The sequence below is a fragment of the Perognathus longimembris genome, chromosome 3 (genome assembly GCF_023159225.1).
Source record: "Perognathus longimembris pacificus isolate PPM17 chromosome 3, ASM2315922v1, whole genome shotgun sequence".
Lineage (NCBI taxonomy): Eukaryota > Metazoa > Chordata > Mammalia > Rodentia > Heteromyidae > Perognathus > Perognathus longimembris.
The window spans coordinates 80921683-80935836 of NC_063163.1; the positions used below are offsets into that span (position 1 = coordinate 80921683).

Below are 14154 nucleotides of genomic sequence, written 5' to 3' on the forward strand. Positions count from 1 at the left end.
CAGACCAAAGCTCAGGTATCCACCAAAGTCAGCCCCGGGCAGCAGGGCCCTGGTGGCGGCGCCCTGCCCGGCTCCCCGGGCTCCCCGCGGGCCGCTCTGCCCCACGCTGCGCTGCTCCTTTACTCTGAGCTGCCTCCAGCCCTTCCACCGCAACCTGAGCACCAAGGGTGGGGGCTGCCGGCCAGCACGGACATAAACTGGAGAGCAGGGTACAGGGTTGGGGTCGAGGCACAGCTGTGCTTTATTGGCTAGTCAGTTCACACGTGACCAGAGGCCACACACCTACCCTCCACTGACCTTTTACAGACACCCCTTACCCAGCCCTCAGCCTTCCCCAGAAGGGGACCCCAGGGTCTAGACAACTTCTGCCACAGGGGCCTGGTCATTCCGCCAGCCCTCCTCCTGACGGGGGAGCCCCCTGCCCCCTGGCCTTCACTCCAGCAGCAGGCCCGGGAGCACAGCACTAGGGAGTCCTTGGCCCCCCACAGCCCTCCTGCCTCCAGGCCTTGGGCACTTGGAGGAAATGAGGCACGGCTGGTGACTCCTGAAGAGGTAGCAGAGCCCGGCTGGGGAGCCCCTCCCCTCCAGGGCTGACTCCCTGGGCTTCCTGGGCGGTGAGGGCAGGGCGGCCGGCCTGGGGAGGCAGGGCTCTGCTCCGCCCGCGGGCCAGGCGCAAGTCAGGGTCAAGGCCTGGCGGTGCGCCCTTGCCCGCGGCGCGGTGCGGTGCGCAGGGCGCGGGTCCGCGCGGGCTCAGCTCCGGTAGCTCCGGAGCAGGTGGCCGGCGATCACCAGCCTCTGGATCTCACTGGTGCCCTCGTAGATCTCGGTGATGCGGGCGTCGCGGTAGTGCCGCTCGGCCGGCATCTCGGTCACGTACCCCATGCCGCCCAGGATCTGGATGGCCTAGGTTGGACAGCGGTTCTCAGGAGGGCCCAGCCCCGCGGTGCGGGGTCGGCGGGGCGCGCCCGTCCACGCCCGGGGCTCACCTGGTGGCTGATGGCAGTCGCAGCCTCGGATGCAGCCAGCTTGGCCATGGCCGCCTCCTGACCGCAGAGACGGCAGAGTGAGCGCCTCGCGGCGGCAGGGCTCCCGACCTGGGGTCCCCGGGGCCCCCCCCCCCAGGCCAGGACCCGCCCCTCCGCCCCAGGGCACCTTGATGAAAGGCTTCTTGTTATCCTTCAACATGGCGGCGCGCCAGGTCAGCAGCCGCGCGCTCTCCAGGGCCAGCGCCATGTCTGCCAGCTTGAACTGCAACGGCCCGGCCCAGCGGTCAGCAGGGAGGTGGGAGGCGCGGAGAAGAGGCGCCCGGTCCCCCACAACTTACCTGGATGCCTTGGAGCTTCGTGATGGGCGCCCCGAAGGCCTTGCGGTTCTCAGCGTAGGTCACGGCGCAATCAAGGGCGGCCTGGGCGATGCCCAAGGCCTGGGAGGCGATGCCAATGCGGCCCATGTCCAGGGTTTGCTGCCAGGAGCGGAGGGTCAGCGACTGCAGGCCGGGGGCCGAGGCCTGGCCCCGGGGGCACCGCCCCCCACTGGGCTCACCATGGCTATCTTGAAGCCCATGCCGGGCTCCCCCAGCAGGTTCTCCTTGGGGACGCGGCAGTCCTCAAAGATGAGGTTGGCTGTGGACGAGGCCCGAATGCCTAGCTTGTCCTCCTTCTTCCCCAGCGTGAGCCCAGGCGTGGGCATGGGAACCAGGAACGCACTGATGCCCTAGAAGCCCGGAGAGGGGGCTGGGAATATGGCCTAGTGGCAAGAGTGCTCGTCTCCTATACATGAAGCCCTGGGTTCAATTCCCCAGCACCACCACATATGCAGAAAATGGCCACAAGTGGCGCTGTGGCTCAAGTAGCAGAGTGCTAGCCTTGAGCAAAAAGAAGCCAGGGACAGTGCTCAGGCCCTGAGTCCAAGCCCAGGACTGGGGAAAAAAAAAAAATAGAAGGCCGGAGAGGCCGAGTGACCCCAGGCAGTAGTGGACCCAAGCTGCGGGGGCCTCCCACCTCCCTGGGGCACTGCCGTGCATGTGTGTGCGCGTGCATGCGTGTGCGCGTGCAAACACGCGCAGATTCCGCGGTGGGGAGGGAACAGCTCTGGTAAAGCTGGGATTCTAGTCTAGAAATAGATCTGCCTGGCCCTGGCTCGGCCCCACCTTGTTCTGCAGGGCCTTGTCCGTGCTGGCGAAGACCACCGTGGCCGAGGCCTCCCAGGAGTTGGTGATCCAAGCTTTGGTGCCGTTCAAGACCCACGAGTCACCCTCCTCCCGGGCCGTCGTGGAAGCTGCTCCCGCATCGCTGCCATTTCCTGCCCCATACACAGACTCAGGACCAGCGTCCCTGCCGCCCCCAGCGGTGTGCACAAAGACAGCCGGTCGCGCCAGCTCCCAGGGGCTGCCGACAGGACCCGAAGCCGCCCGGCCCGTGCCCCAGGCAGGCAGCAGCCTTCCCCCAGGACTGGGCAGCCAGACCTGGCACCCACGTCAGGGCCCTCTCCTCCGGGGCACCCAGCCCCAGCACGGGGCTGTCACCCGGACTCCAAGGTGAGAAGGAGGCCCCTGCCCTGCGGTACCTGGTTCACTGAGGGCAAAGCAGCCGATTTTGTCACCAGTGGTGAAAGGGGGGATCCACTTCCGCTTCTGTTCCGGGGATCCGAACTTCAGGATGGGCCCCAAGTACAGAGACTGGAGGGGACAGAGGGGCGCGCTTGGAGGCCGCACCACGCCTGCTCTTCGCAGACGGAGTTCACAGAGGACTCAGAGGCTGGGAAGCTGGGCTGAGAGGCGGGGCTGAGAGCTGGGAGGCGGGGCTGGGAGGCTGGGCTGAGGGGCGGGGCTGAGAGCTGGGAGGCTGGGCTGAGAGGCTGGGCTGGGAGCTGAGAGGCGGGGCTGAGAGCTGGGAGGCTGGGCTGAGAGGCGGGGCTGAGAGCTGGGAGGCGGGGCTGGGAGGCTGGGCTGAGAGGCGGGGCTGAGAGCTGGGAGGCGGGGCTGAGAGGCGGGGCTGGGAGCTGGGAGGCGGGGCTGGGAGCTGGGGCTGGGAGGCTGGGCTGAGGCGGGGCTGGGAGCTGGGAGGCGGCGCTGAGAGGCGGGGCTGGGAGCTGGGAGGCGGGGCTGGGAGGCGGGGCTGAGAGCTGGGAGGCTGGGCTGGGAGGCGGGGCTGAGAGGCGGGGCTGGGAGCTGGGAGGTTGGGCTGGGAGGCGGGGCTGAGAGCTGGGAGGCTGGGCTGGGAGGCGGGGCTGAGAGGCGGGGCTGGGAGCTGGGAGGTTGGGCTGGGCTCAGCGAGGAGCTCGGCCCCGCCCCTCGGGACTTCCCAGGGCCCTTGGCCGCTCACGTTGTTGACACTCATGATGACGCCAGTGGAGGCGCAGCCTCGGCTGATCTCCTCCATGGCGATAGAGTAGGCCAGGTAGTCGAGACCCGCACCGCTGAGCTCCTCCGGGACGTCCATGGCCAGCAGCCCCAGCTCGCCCATCTTCTTCACCTGGCCCCAAGGGAGGAGGTCACATCCTGAATCATGCACCCGGTGACCCCTTTGCGGGATGAGCGGTGGCACCGCGCTTACCATGCTCCCAACCCCCACTGGGGATTGAATTCAGCTGCCCCAGTGCTCTACCACTTGGGCCATAGCTCCACTTCCAGCTTTTTGGTGGTTCATTGGCAATAAGAGACTCAGATTTGTCTGCCTGGGCTGACTTCAAACCATGGTCTGCAGATCTCAGCCTCACCAGTAGCTAGGATGAAAGACATGAGCCACCATCCCCAGCCAATATGCTCTTCTTGTTGTTTGTTGTTGTTTTTGCCAGTCCTGGGGCTTGAACTAAGGCCTGGGCACTGTCCCTGAGCTTCTTTTGCTCAAGGCTAGCACTCTACCATTTGAGCCACAGAACTACTTCTGGCCTTTTCTGTATATGTGGTGCTAAGGAATGGAACCCAGGGCTTCATGCATGCTAGGCAAGCACTCTACCACTAAGCCACATTCCCAGCCCCCGACATGCTCTTCTTGATGGAGGTGTTTCTCCTTGACTACGAAAACAGACTTTGCACTTTTCCTCAGTGCTACATACCCAATAGTCAGTAAAGGAATGAAGGAACCATAAGATCCTGGAACTTCTGATCTTCTTATATGGAATAATAGTAATAGCAATATAATCATTCTATCAATCTATGTGCCAAACTCTGGGCTAAGTGTTTTTTGTGCATTGTTTCATTTGAGTCTCTCCACAGCACTACGGGAAACAATTTCAATTCAGCCCCGCATTGAATGTTAACCTCATGGGAAGGTGAGGGGACTGGGGCTCAAAGCTGGACCACAGAGCATTGGGGTGGGATGGCTGGGATTGAAGAGAATCTTGAGCCAATGCAGTGCCTGAGGGGGATGGGCCTGGGTCCCCTGCAGAAGCTCAAGACCCTTACAGAAAACAGTGTTTGCACGGAACCAAAGCACTTTTTCTCCAGTGCCCTTGCAGAAAACTTACCATAGCCAGTACACAGTTGTCACACTGCATTAAAGAATAATGGGGGGGGGGGGTACAGTACAGATACACTTTCTCTCCTGAATATATTCTTCACCTTTTTTCCTTTTCTGGTGGTTGTGGGGATTGGACTCAGGGGATCATGAGCTGCTTCCCAGTCCCTTCGCTTTTTCAGATAGGATCTTGCTAACTTTGCCAAGACTGACTTTGTACCAAAACACTCCTATCTCCACCTTCCAAGTGGCTGGGATTGCAGGAGTGAGCCACTGTGCCCAGCCTTTCTCAGTATATTGTCTGTGGCTGGTTGTAAACAGCTGGGTAGAGTCCATGGATCTGGGGAACAACTGACCGTTCATTTTGTAACCACATACTCATACTGCTTTGACTTATGAGAAGGAAACCACAAAGAATGATTGCCAATGTTTTCTTCTTTTTCTATATAGTAGTACTCCTGTGATTATATATGTTTCACCTCCCAGACTGAGGATATGGCTTAGTGGTAGAGTGCTTTTCTAGCACGCATTAAGCCCTGGGTTCAATTCCATTCCCCAGCACCACATAAATAGAAAAAGCCGGAAGTGATGCTGCAGCTCAAGTGGTAGAGCACTAGCCTTCAGCACAGAGAGGCTCAGGGACAGTGCCCAGGCCCTGAGTTCAAGCCTCAAGACCAACCAAAAAAAGAAAAAGTTTCATCTCCCTAGTTCTCCCACAGTAAGTACTCAGATTTGCCAAGATGCTACACAGAAAACACTGAGCGTAGGCCCGGCTCAGGCCAAGTGATGGATGACAGGGGTCTGGCATTACCAAGTGGTGGGCAAGCTGCGCTTCTGTAACCACACACAGTCCTCTGTGACACTGGCTTACAAGCCCCTAAGTGTGGCCTGGCCCTTCCTCTCCAGGCCTTCCCCGCATAATCCAAGTCAGGTGTCAGGCACGCACTTCCCCGCTGCGCAGCCATGATCTGGGACCCTCAGGTGAGATCTGAGCTCTGCCCCCTCCCCTGGGTAGATGCACAGAGGAAGGGGCAAACCTGTTTTTTTCTGGCCGGGAGGGGCCCTGGCATGTGCTCCTGTGCTCAGGGTGCAAGCTCAGCTTTGGCACAAGGGTGGAGACAGAGCGACTCCTACCCACACTCAGATCTACTCTAGGAAGACACAGTGACTGCGGGATCGCGTTCTACCAGGTGTTAAAAACACACAGGTTGGGGGCTGGGGATATAGCCTAGTGGCAAGAGTGCCTGCCTCGAATACACGAGGCCCTAGGTTCGATTCCCCAGCACCGCATATACAGAAAACGGCCAGAAGCGGCGCTGTGGCTCAAGTGGCAGAGTGCTAGCCTTGAGCAGGAAGAAGCCAGGGACAGTGCTCAGGCCCTGAGTCCAAGGCCCAGGACTGGCCAAAAAAAAACAAAAAAAACAAAAAAAACAAAACAAACAAAACAAACAAACAAAAAAAAACACACAGGTTGGGGGCTGGGGATATAGCCTAGTGGCAAGAGTGCCTGCCTCGGATACACGAGGCCCTAGGTTCGATTCCCCAGCACCACATATACAGAAAACGGCCAGAAGCGGCACTGTGGCTCAAGTGGCAGAGTGCTAGCCTTGAGCGGGAAGAAGCCAGGGACAGTGCTCAGGCCCTGAGTCCAAGGCCCAGGACTGGCCAAAAAAAAAAAAAACAACACACAGGTTGGGCCAGGCACCCGGTAGCTCACACCTGTAGTTCTAGTTCCTCAGGAGACTGAGATCTGAGGATCGAAGTTGAGGATTGAGGTTTGAAGACAGCCCAGGCAGGAATGTCCATGAGACTCTTATCTCTAATCAACCACCAAAGTGTCAGAAGAGCTGTGGCTCAAGTGGTAGAGCACTAGGGACAGCACCTAGGCACATGCGCCTGTAACCCCCCTCCCCCCCATACTCTACAATGAAAGTTACAAAGCCAGCCATTTCCCTCCCACACAGTCCTCCTCCCCTTGTATTACTACTGCTTTTTGGGAAACAAAAAATTCCAGGGACGATCAGGAGCCCCTAGGGAGGCCACCCAGCGGCCCAGAGCCCAGGGTCTGGTTGCTTAATTAGTAAAACCTCCCCACTCCCCACCCCCGCTTCTCCAGCTGCAAATGAGGTAACCAAGTGCCCACTCCATGGAGTTGTTCTGAAGACTGAATAAGTTAAATACATGTTTACGGACCTGGAAAATAAACCTCCAGACGTTACCTACCAAAAGGCCCCATTAGGACATGGGGTGTGCTCTCATTTCAGCAGCACTGGGAATGGAAGTCAGGCCTTGTGTGTGCCAGGCCAGCATCTGCCCTGGAGCCACACTCCAGCCTCTACAATTTTTTTTTGTACCAGTACTGAGGCTTCAACTCGAAGCCTTGTATCTTGCTGGGCTTTTTTCACTCAAGGCGAGTGTTCTACCATTTGAGCCACAGTTCCACTTCCAGCTTTTTTGGTGGTTAATTGAAGATAAGAGTTCCTTAGCTTTGTCTGCCCAGGCTAGCATCAAACCACGATCCTCAGACCTCAGCCTCCCAGGTAGCGAGGATGACAGGCGTGAGCCACCAACCCCTGCACCCTGTGCCTCACTCCTGTGACTGATCCCAGTACCCTCGTGGTAGTATTTAGATCTTTGCAAATGTGTGTTGTTATCTATGTTTCTAATTCTCTGAGGTAGAAACTGTTTCCTACCCGCTTTCCTCTTGTAAGTAGACAGTTAGCCCTGGACAAACAAAAGGCAAGCGAGCCTAATCCTCAGCTAAGAGAAGCAAACACTGAGGAGTAGCCAGTGCATCCCACTGGCTGCCAAACCAGGAGACTGGACACTCCCTCCCAGGGCCGCAGCCCAGGGCCATGGCTATCAGCGGTGAGCAAGAGCAGAGTTAAGGTCACTACAGACATGGAAACACCTGGAAAAACTAAAACAAGCACGGATGCCATGATATGCAGGGCTCCTCTCCCTGTTCCCTGTTCTGGAGTGCAGAGGAAATGTCCACTCTGCAGTCTCAGGCCACTCCCGGCCACTCCCCATGGAGAGGCAAACCTGCAATGTCCCGCACCCCATCTAGCAAACCGGAGTAGACGCCTATGACCAGCAAGCCTAGCCCCTGGCATGGGTCCAGCCAAACAGTGTTGTGTCCAACAGACACAGACAAGGACGTCCCTTCTGCTGCATCTGGACTGAGCACACACTGGAGACAACCCAAAGATGTCTGCAGTAAAAAAGGAAACGCAGCACATACACTTAAAGAACACAGAGCTACAAAAGGGGGGCGGGGAGGAGTGTGGCCTAGTGTTAGAGTGCTTGCCTACTTGCCTTGTATACATGAAGCCTTGGGCAGAAAACAAACAGAAAAAGCCAGAAGTGGGGCTGTGGCTCAAGTGGTAGAGTGCTAGCCTTGAGCAAAAAGAAGCCAGGGACAGTGCTCAGGCCCTAAGTTCAAACCCCAGGACTGGCACCCAAAACAAAAACCCCATGAGTCGACAACATGGATGAGTAACACAAATAGACTATCAAGTGAAGAAGTTAGATAATCTGAGTGTTCCTATAATCCCAGCACTCAGTAGGTTGAGACAGGAGGATCTTAAGTTCAAGGCCAGTTTAGGCTATTATAGTAAGAGCCATCTCAAAAAAAAAAAATAGAGGGAACACAACAATGTAGGGAAAATAAGTCTTGTGATCTTTCATCTGACAGAAGATTCCAACACGCAGCCCAGTCTTGGGCAGTGACTTTGGGAGAAGCGCCCCTGTACTGCTGCTTGGAGACCCGCTTGACTCCCATCTCCTCTCCTCTCCTTATCTCGCCTCTCTTCTGCCACCACGGTGCTGAAAGGGCCACGGGATAACACGTGGCAGATGTGCAGGGACAGCAGCCAGAGGGACCTAACAGTACTATTCCCAACAGCACGGGGCTTCCTGGCCTGCCAGCTTGGCTTCTGGGCAAACAAACGTAGGACAGATGGGGCAGAGCCTTGGAGTCCAGCCAGACCTGTTCCCAACAGCAGTGCACAGTGGGAAATCACTTCTCTTTCCCTTCCTGCTTCTTGGCAGTACTGGGGATCAAACTCAGGGCCTTATAGCTGCTAATCAAATGCACTACAGCTTGAGCTACACCCTTAGCCTGTCATATTGCTGTGCTTTAATTTCCTCAACTGTGAATGACCATAGTACCAACCAGGTGCTGGTGGTTTATGCCTGTAATCTCAGCTACTCAGGAAGCACACATACAGATAAATAATGGTACCAACAGCTACCATCCAGGCACTGGGCATTTAGTACACATTATCTCACTTAATCTTATAATCATCAAGTAGGAAAAATGATTAGATTAAGTAGGGATTAAATAAGATGACTGAAGTCTAGTGTCTACAAGTGATCCAACTGTTTTTGGTACCTATAATGCTACTTGCCTACTCAGCTTGGGTTTCTGACATCTTCCAGGGAGATGCTCAGTACACCAACTACCCAAGTCACTAAGCTGGTAAGAGTGGCCTTAAGCCTGCAGGATATGTCCAGGGACCATGACACTTGAATTTCTTCATTGGAAAACAAGCAAGAAGGGCTGGGAATGTGGCTCAAGCATATGCCTGACAAGTGCAAGACCTTGAGTTCCAATCCCAGCATGAAAGAAAGAGGAAGGAAAAAGAAGGAGGGAGGGAGGGAGGAAAGAAGGGGAAGGAAGGAAAAGAAAGAAAGAAAGAGAGAGAGAGAGAGAAAGAAAGAAAGAAAGAAAGAAAGAAAGAAAGAAAGAAAGAAAGGAAGGAAGGAAGGAAGAAAAAAGGGAGAGAGAGGGAGGGAGGGAGAGAGGGAGGGAGGAAAGGAAGGAAGGAAGGAAGGAAGGAAGGAAGGAAGGAAGGAAGGAAGGAAGGAAGGAAGGAAGGGAGGGAGGGAGGGAAGGAGGGAGGGAGGGAGGGAGGGAGGGATAGGAGGGAAGGGAGGGAAGGAGAAGACACTTAAAAGGTTTGTCCATTCACAAACCTTTGGTTTGAGGTGTTTTTGAGCTGGTACAATGTACCAGACATCTTGCTAGATCCATGGACACGACAGAAACATCTTGAACATGTCATTGAAGATGGGCTGAATATAAACTGAAGCACAATGGAAGGACTATTGATGAGAGTCTCAGTTTGGAAGAAAATAGACCTGGTTTCAAGTCCTTGCTCTGGAGCAGATGAGTTCCATGACTTTGGTGCACTATGTAATAGCTTCTGGGTTTCATCAACTGCTGAGTTTCATCAAAGGTCAAACGGGGGCTTCCTGGGACAGGTGTTCAGAATAAGATGACCCATCAGGACGCTCAGGACGGTATGTGGCACACGGCACATGCTCTGCCAGCTGTAACTAGTCCTGTGGGCATGCATCCTGGCACGTGGTAAGCATGTCAACTGTCCACCATATGCTGTTATTGTTCTAGAAGTCAAATCTTGCCTCAAGGCCTTGTGGTGGGTAAGGAAAATGTCTATGGAATATTTCCAGGGTCCCAGGCTTTGCTTTGGGGTTCCCTGACTGAGGTATCAGTGCCTCACTATCACTACTCAATGCACGCACAGGCAGCACCATGGGCTGCTGAGCCTGGCGCCCTCTCACCTGAGCTTTGGGGAAGAGATGCTCCTTGTCCAGCTGGGCTGCAATGGGAACCAGCTCCTTCTCAGCAAAGTCACGGCATGTCTGACGCAGCATCTGGTGTGTCTCAGGCAGCTCCACCGACTGGTAAATCGTGTGTAACCTCCGCCAGTCCCGAGGACAAAGAGCTGTCAACAGAAACAATAACACCATTAATAATACCGTTATTAACAATAAGAATCATGACGCACTCACGTAAAGATTCTCCACCAGGGATGATACCCACCAACCCACACTGCTAGCTAGGCACACCTGGCAATAAATGGAGATACTTTTGGTTGTCCCAACTAGAAGGGGGAAAGCTATTGGTATCCAATGGGGAGAGGCCAGGGATATTGCTACACATCCTTTTATGTGCAGGCAGCCCTGTCACCAAGAATTTGCCCAGGAGCTGGGAAGGTAGCTTAGTGGTAGAGTGCTTGGCCTGGCATGCATGAAGTCCTGGGTTCGATTCCTCAGCACCACATAAACAGAAAAGGCCAGAAGTGGTGCTGTGGCTCAAGTGGTAGAATGCTAGCCTTGAGCAAAAAGAAGCCAGGGACAGTGCTCAGGCCCTGAGTCCAAGCCCCAGGACTGGCAAAAAAAAAAAAATCACCCAGGCCAGGTACAGTGACCCATACTTGTAGTCCTAGTTATTCAGGAGGCTGAGGCAGGCAGATCAAACCCAGAAGTTCCAGGCCAGCCTGGAACTTGTTAATAGAATGAGACTATGTTTTATAAATAAATAAATAAAGGCTGGGACTATGGCCTAGTGGTGGAGTGCTTGCCTAGCATGCGTGAAGCCCTGGGTTCAATTCCTCGGCACCACATAAGCAGAAAAAGCCAGAAGTGGCGCTGTGGCTCAAGTGGTTGCTCGATAAGCCTTGAGCACGGAGATCAGGGATAGCACCCAGGCCCTGAGTGAGTTCAAGCCCCAGGACTGGCAAAATAAATAAATAAATACATTAAAAAAATTTAAAGACCCCAATGTCAATAGTGCTGATGTTGGAAAGTCCAGGCTAACTGTGTGCTTACTATGACCTCCAAACACTTTACTGCTTCTTGCTTTGTATACACACTGGATGGCAATAGCCCTTGGCTCCTGGGAGTGGGAGGATCAAAGACATAGTAAAAGTAGCCGTTAGTACTGTTCTAGGCCAAGGGTTCCCCTGATTCTTCCTACTTAGGGTGAATAGGTTCACTTGGCCAAAGAAGCCTCGGAGGTACTGTACCTCTGTGTTTACTGCTGGAGATGAAAGACAAATTGGAAACACTACTGTATTAAACAATCCGTTATTCAATAATACACAGGCTGGGTGTTGTGGGCCAAGACTAACATCCCAGATGTAGAGTCAGGACCAGTGTCAGACCCTCAGGCAAAGTCAGCAAGACCTTATCTCCTCCAGACAAAATAGAAAAGCTGGGGAGCTTGAGTCAAGTTAGCTCCAGGCTTGGGGTTTAATCTCCACTACTGATTTAAAAAAAAAAAAAAAAAAAGACAAAAAATCCCCGACAGCTAACAGGTTCCGAGCACCTGTTACACACCAGGCAATGGCAGTGTTGTATGTGCCCTGGGATACCACCAGCAACTTTCTCTGACCAACAGTCTTAGGCCACTGTGGCCGTTTTGCACTTGGAACAACTGAGGCTGGGAGAGGCTGAGCGTCTGGTCCAAGGTCACAGATCTCAGCCAAAGTTCAACGGCAGGCCTGGCTGGGGAAGTAGCCTGCGGTGGGGGGCCAGGCAGGGCCGGGGTGCAGCTGCAGCCGCGCCCAGGGGGCTGGAGGCGAGGGTCCCGAGCAGGCCAGGGGTGGCGGGGCCACAGTCCCTGAAGGCCCACGCCCGACAGACACCGGGGGCAGGCGATCTGGGGCAAAGGCCCCGCGCCGCGGGCCGGGCCGCCACGGCTGGGGCAGGACCGACCTCCCCACCGCCCAGCTCCGTGGTGCGCAGCCCGTGCGCACTCACCTCCGCGGAGCGGGCCACTGGCCCGGGCGAGTAGCGCGGCGGCCATGGAGGACGGAGAACGCGGGTCTTACACCTCCGGCAGCCACCGAGCGGGTTCCGGGCGGAGGGGCGGGGCCAGGGGCGCAGAGAGAGGCCACGCCCCGTGGTGGGCGGGGCCGGGAGCAGGAGAGGAGCGGCTGGGAGAGGAGGATCACCTTAGCCCAGGAGCACAGTCCTGGCAGCACCGTGGGACTCCAGCTCAAAAAGACGACGGAAAAGGAGAAATGAATGTATATACTCAACATATACATACAGCTTTCCTAGGCTTGGGATGCTTCCTCCAAGGGTCTCTTTTGGGGCTTTTTTTTTTTTTTTTTTTTGCCAGTCCTGAGGCTTAAACTCAGGGCCTGAGCACTGTCCCTGGCTTCTTTTTGCTCAAGGCTAGCACTCTGCTACCTGAGCCACAGAACTACTTCTGGCTTTTTCTATATATGTGGTGCTGAGGAACTGAGGGCTTTGTGCATGCTAGGCAAGCAAGCGTCCTACCACTAAGCCACATTCTGAGCCCCAAGGGGCCTATCTCTAAAATTCAATTCTATGGTCTGAAGAGCTCTAAGACCTGTCCCTGTTCTCTCCTTTGCCCAGGCCCACAGATGGCTGGCTGCCTTTGCTCCAGCGACCCAAGACTGGCAGTCTTTCTCTAGGATCTCTAACTTGTTCCTGACTCGGGACCTTTGCAGTCACTTCCTTCTACCCGGAAGTTCCCCTTCATTCAGGAGTCCCCTGCCAGTGTTTCTCCTCCAGGTCTCCCCATCCATGCTTCTAAGTGTGAGGCCTAGGGCATTGTTTTGCTCGCTGCTCGAGGATCTGCCCTTGGCACATGTGGCCATCTGGATTCCATGCCCTCACAACATTACCTATCTCCCAGCTGCCTTTCTCCTTTTACCCCAGCCAGGCCCTGTACTCACCACTGACCTTCCAAAATCATGGTCCTCCAGACCCACCTCCACTTCCTAGAGAGCAATCAAAAGATGTAAAGTCCTCAGCATGTTACCTTTTTTTTTTTGGCCAGTCCTGGGGCTTGGACTCAGAGCCTGAGCACTGTCCCTGGCTTCTTTTTGCTCAAGGCTAGCACTCTGCCACTTGAGCCACAGCGCCGCTTCTGGCCGTTTTCTGTATATGTGGTGCTGGGGAATTGAACCCAGGGCCTCATGTATAGGAGGCAAGCACTCTTGCCACTAGGCCATATCCCCAGCCCCTCAGCATGTTACCTTTAATTTTTTTAAAAAGCATTTAAAAGAAAACCTTGGGCTGGGAATGTGGCCTAATGATAAGAGTGCTTGACTTGCATACATGAAGCCCTGGGTTCGATTCCTCAGCACCACATACACAGGAAAAGGTGGAAGTGACACTGTGGCTCAAGTGGTAGAGTGCTAGCCTTGAGCAAAAAAAAAAAAAAAAAAAAAAAGCCAGGGACAGTGCTCAGGGCATGAGTTCAAGCCCCAGAACTGGCAAAAAACAAAAAGAAAAAAAAATTCAATTGATGAATAAACTAGTTTACATGCAGAATAGTTTTATTCAGTCAAAAAACCAGTAATAAAGTTGTCAGCTGGAAAATGGGTGAAATTGTAGATTATGGCTTGGACTGATTATTTTTGACAAGGCCTCACTTCCTTCTCAAGCATATCCCTAGACCAGGATCTGCCTATTTTAGCTTCCTGTCATAACTGCAATGACAGAAGCCTGATGCTAGCTTCTTTCTGTTAAGTCTCATGGACTTTGCTGCCCCAGTTGGCATAGAACTGCCATCCTTCTATCTCAGCCTCCCACAAGCTAGTAGAATGGCAGGTGAGCACCACCACTCCCCACTATTGAGAGGTTTCATGCTTTTCTGCCCAGGCTGACCTCTGGACCTGCATTCCTCCTGTTCTTGGCTTCCCAAGTGGCTAGGATTACAGAGCAGAGCCAGCAGTGCCAAATTACTTTTTTTTCTGAGATAGGGTCTCACTATACACTCCAGCTTCAGCTGAACATGATTCTCCTGACTCAGCCTCCCCAGTGTTGGGAGGTATGTACTGTGTGGGGCAGGGAATATGGCTTAGCAGTAGAGTGCTTGCCTAGCATACATGAAGCCCTGGATTCGATT

The 14154-nt window shown here is 54.7% G+C and overlaps 1 protein-coding gene across 1 annotated transcript; it reads right to left on the reverse strand.

The window, feature by feature from the left end:
- Positions 1-217: 217 nt before the first annotated feature.
- Positions 218-12138, reverse strand: Acads (acyl-CoA dehydrogenase short chain). Its single transcript, XM_048342828.1, has 10 exons — positions 12030-12138; positions 10047-10210; positions 3324-3473; positions 2566-2677; positions 2150-2301; positions 1543-1713; positions 1325-1462; positions 1153-1248; positions 987-1043; positions 218-903 (listed from the first exon to the last, which is right to left on the reverse strand). Exons 1-10 carry the CDS (start codon positions 12073-12075, stop codon positions 751-753), a joined length of 1239 nt encoding a protein of 412 aa, XP_048198785.1. The 5' UTR covers positions 12076-12138; the 3' UTR covers positions 218-750.
- Between the last annotated feature and the right edge of the window lie 2016 nt (positions 12139-14154).

Excerpts from the sequence above, each read along its gene's own strand:
- Acads (XM_048342828.1), bottom strand. The coding sequence starts at position 12,075 with ATGGCCGCCGCGCTACTCGCCCGGGCCAGTGGCCCGCTCCGCGGAG. Across the intron at positions 2,302-2,565 it reads CTTTGCCCTCAGTGAACCAG|GAAATGGCAGCGATGCGGGA; the intron begins GTACCGCAGGGC and ends TGTATGGGGCAG. Across the intron at positions 1,463-1,542 it reads TGGGCTTCAAGATAGCCATG|CAAACCCTGGACATGGGCCG; the intron begins GTGAGCCCAGTG and ends CGCTCCTGGCAG.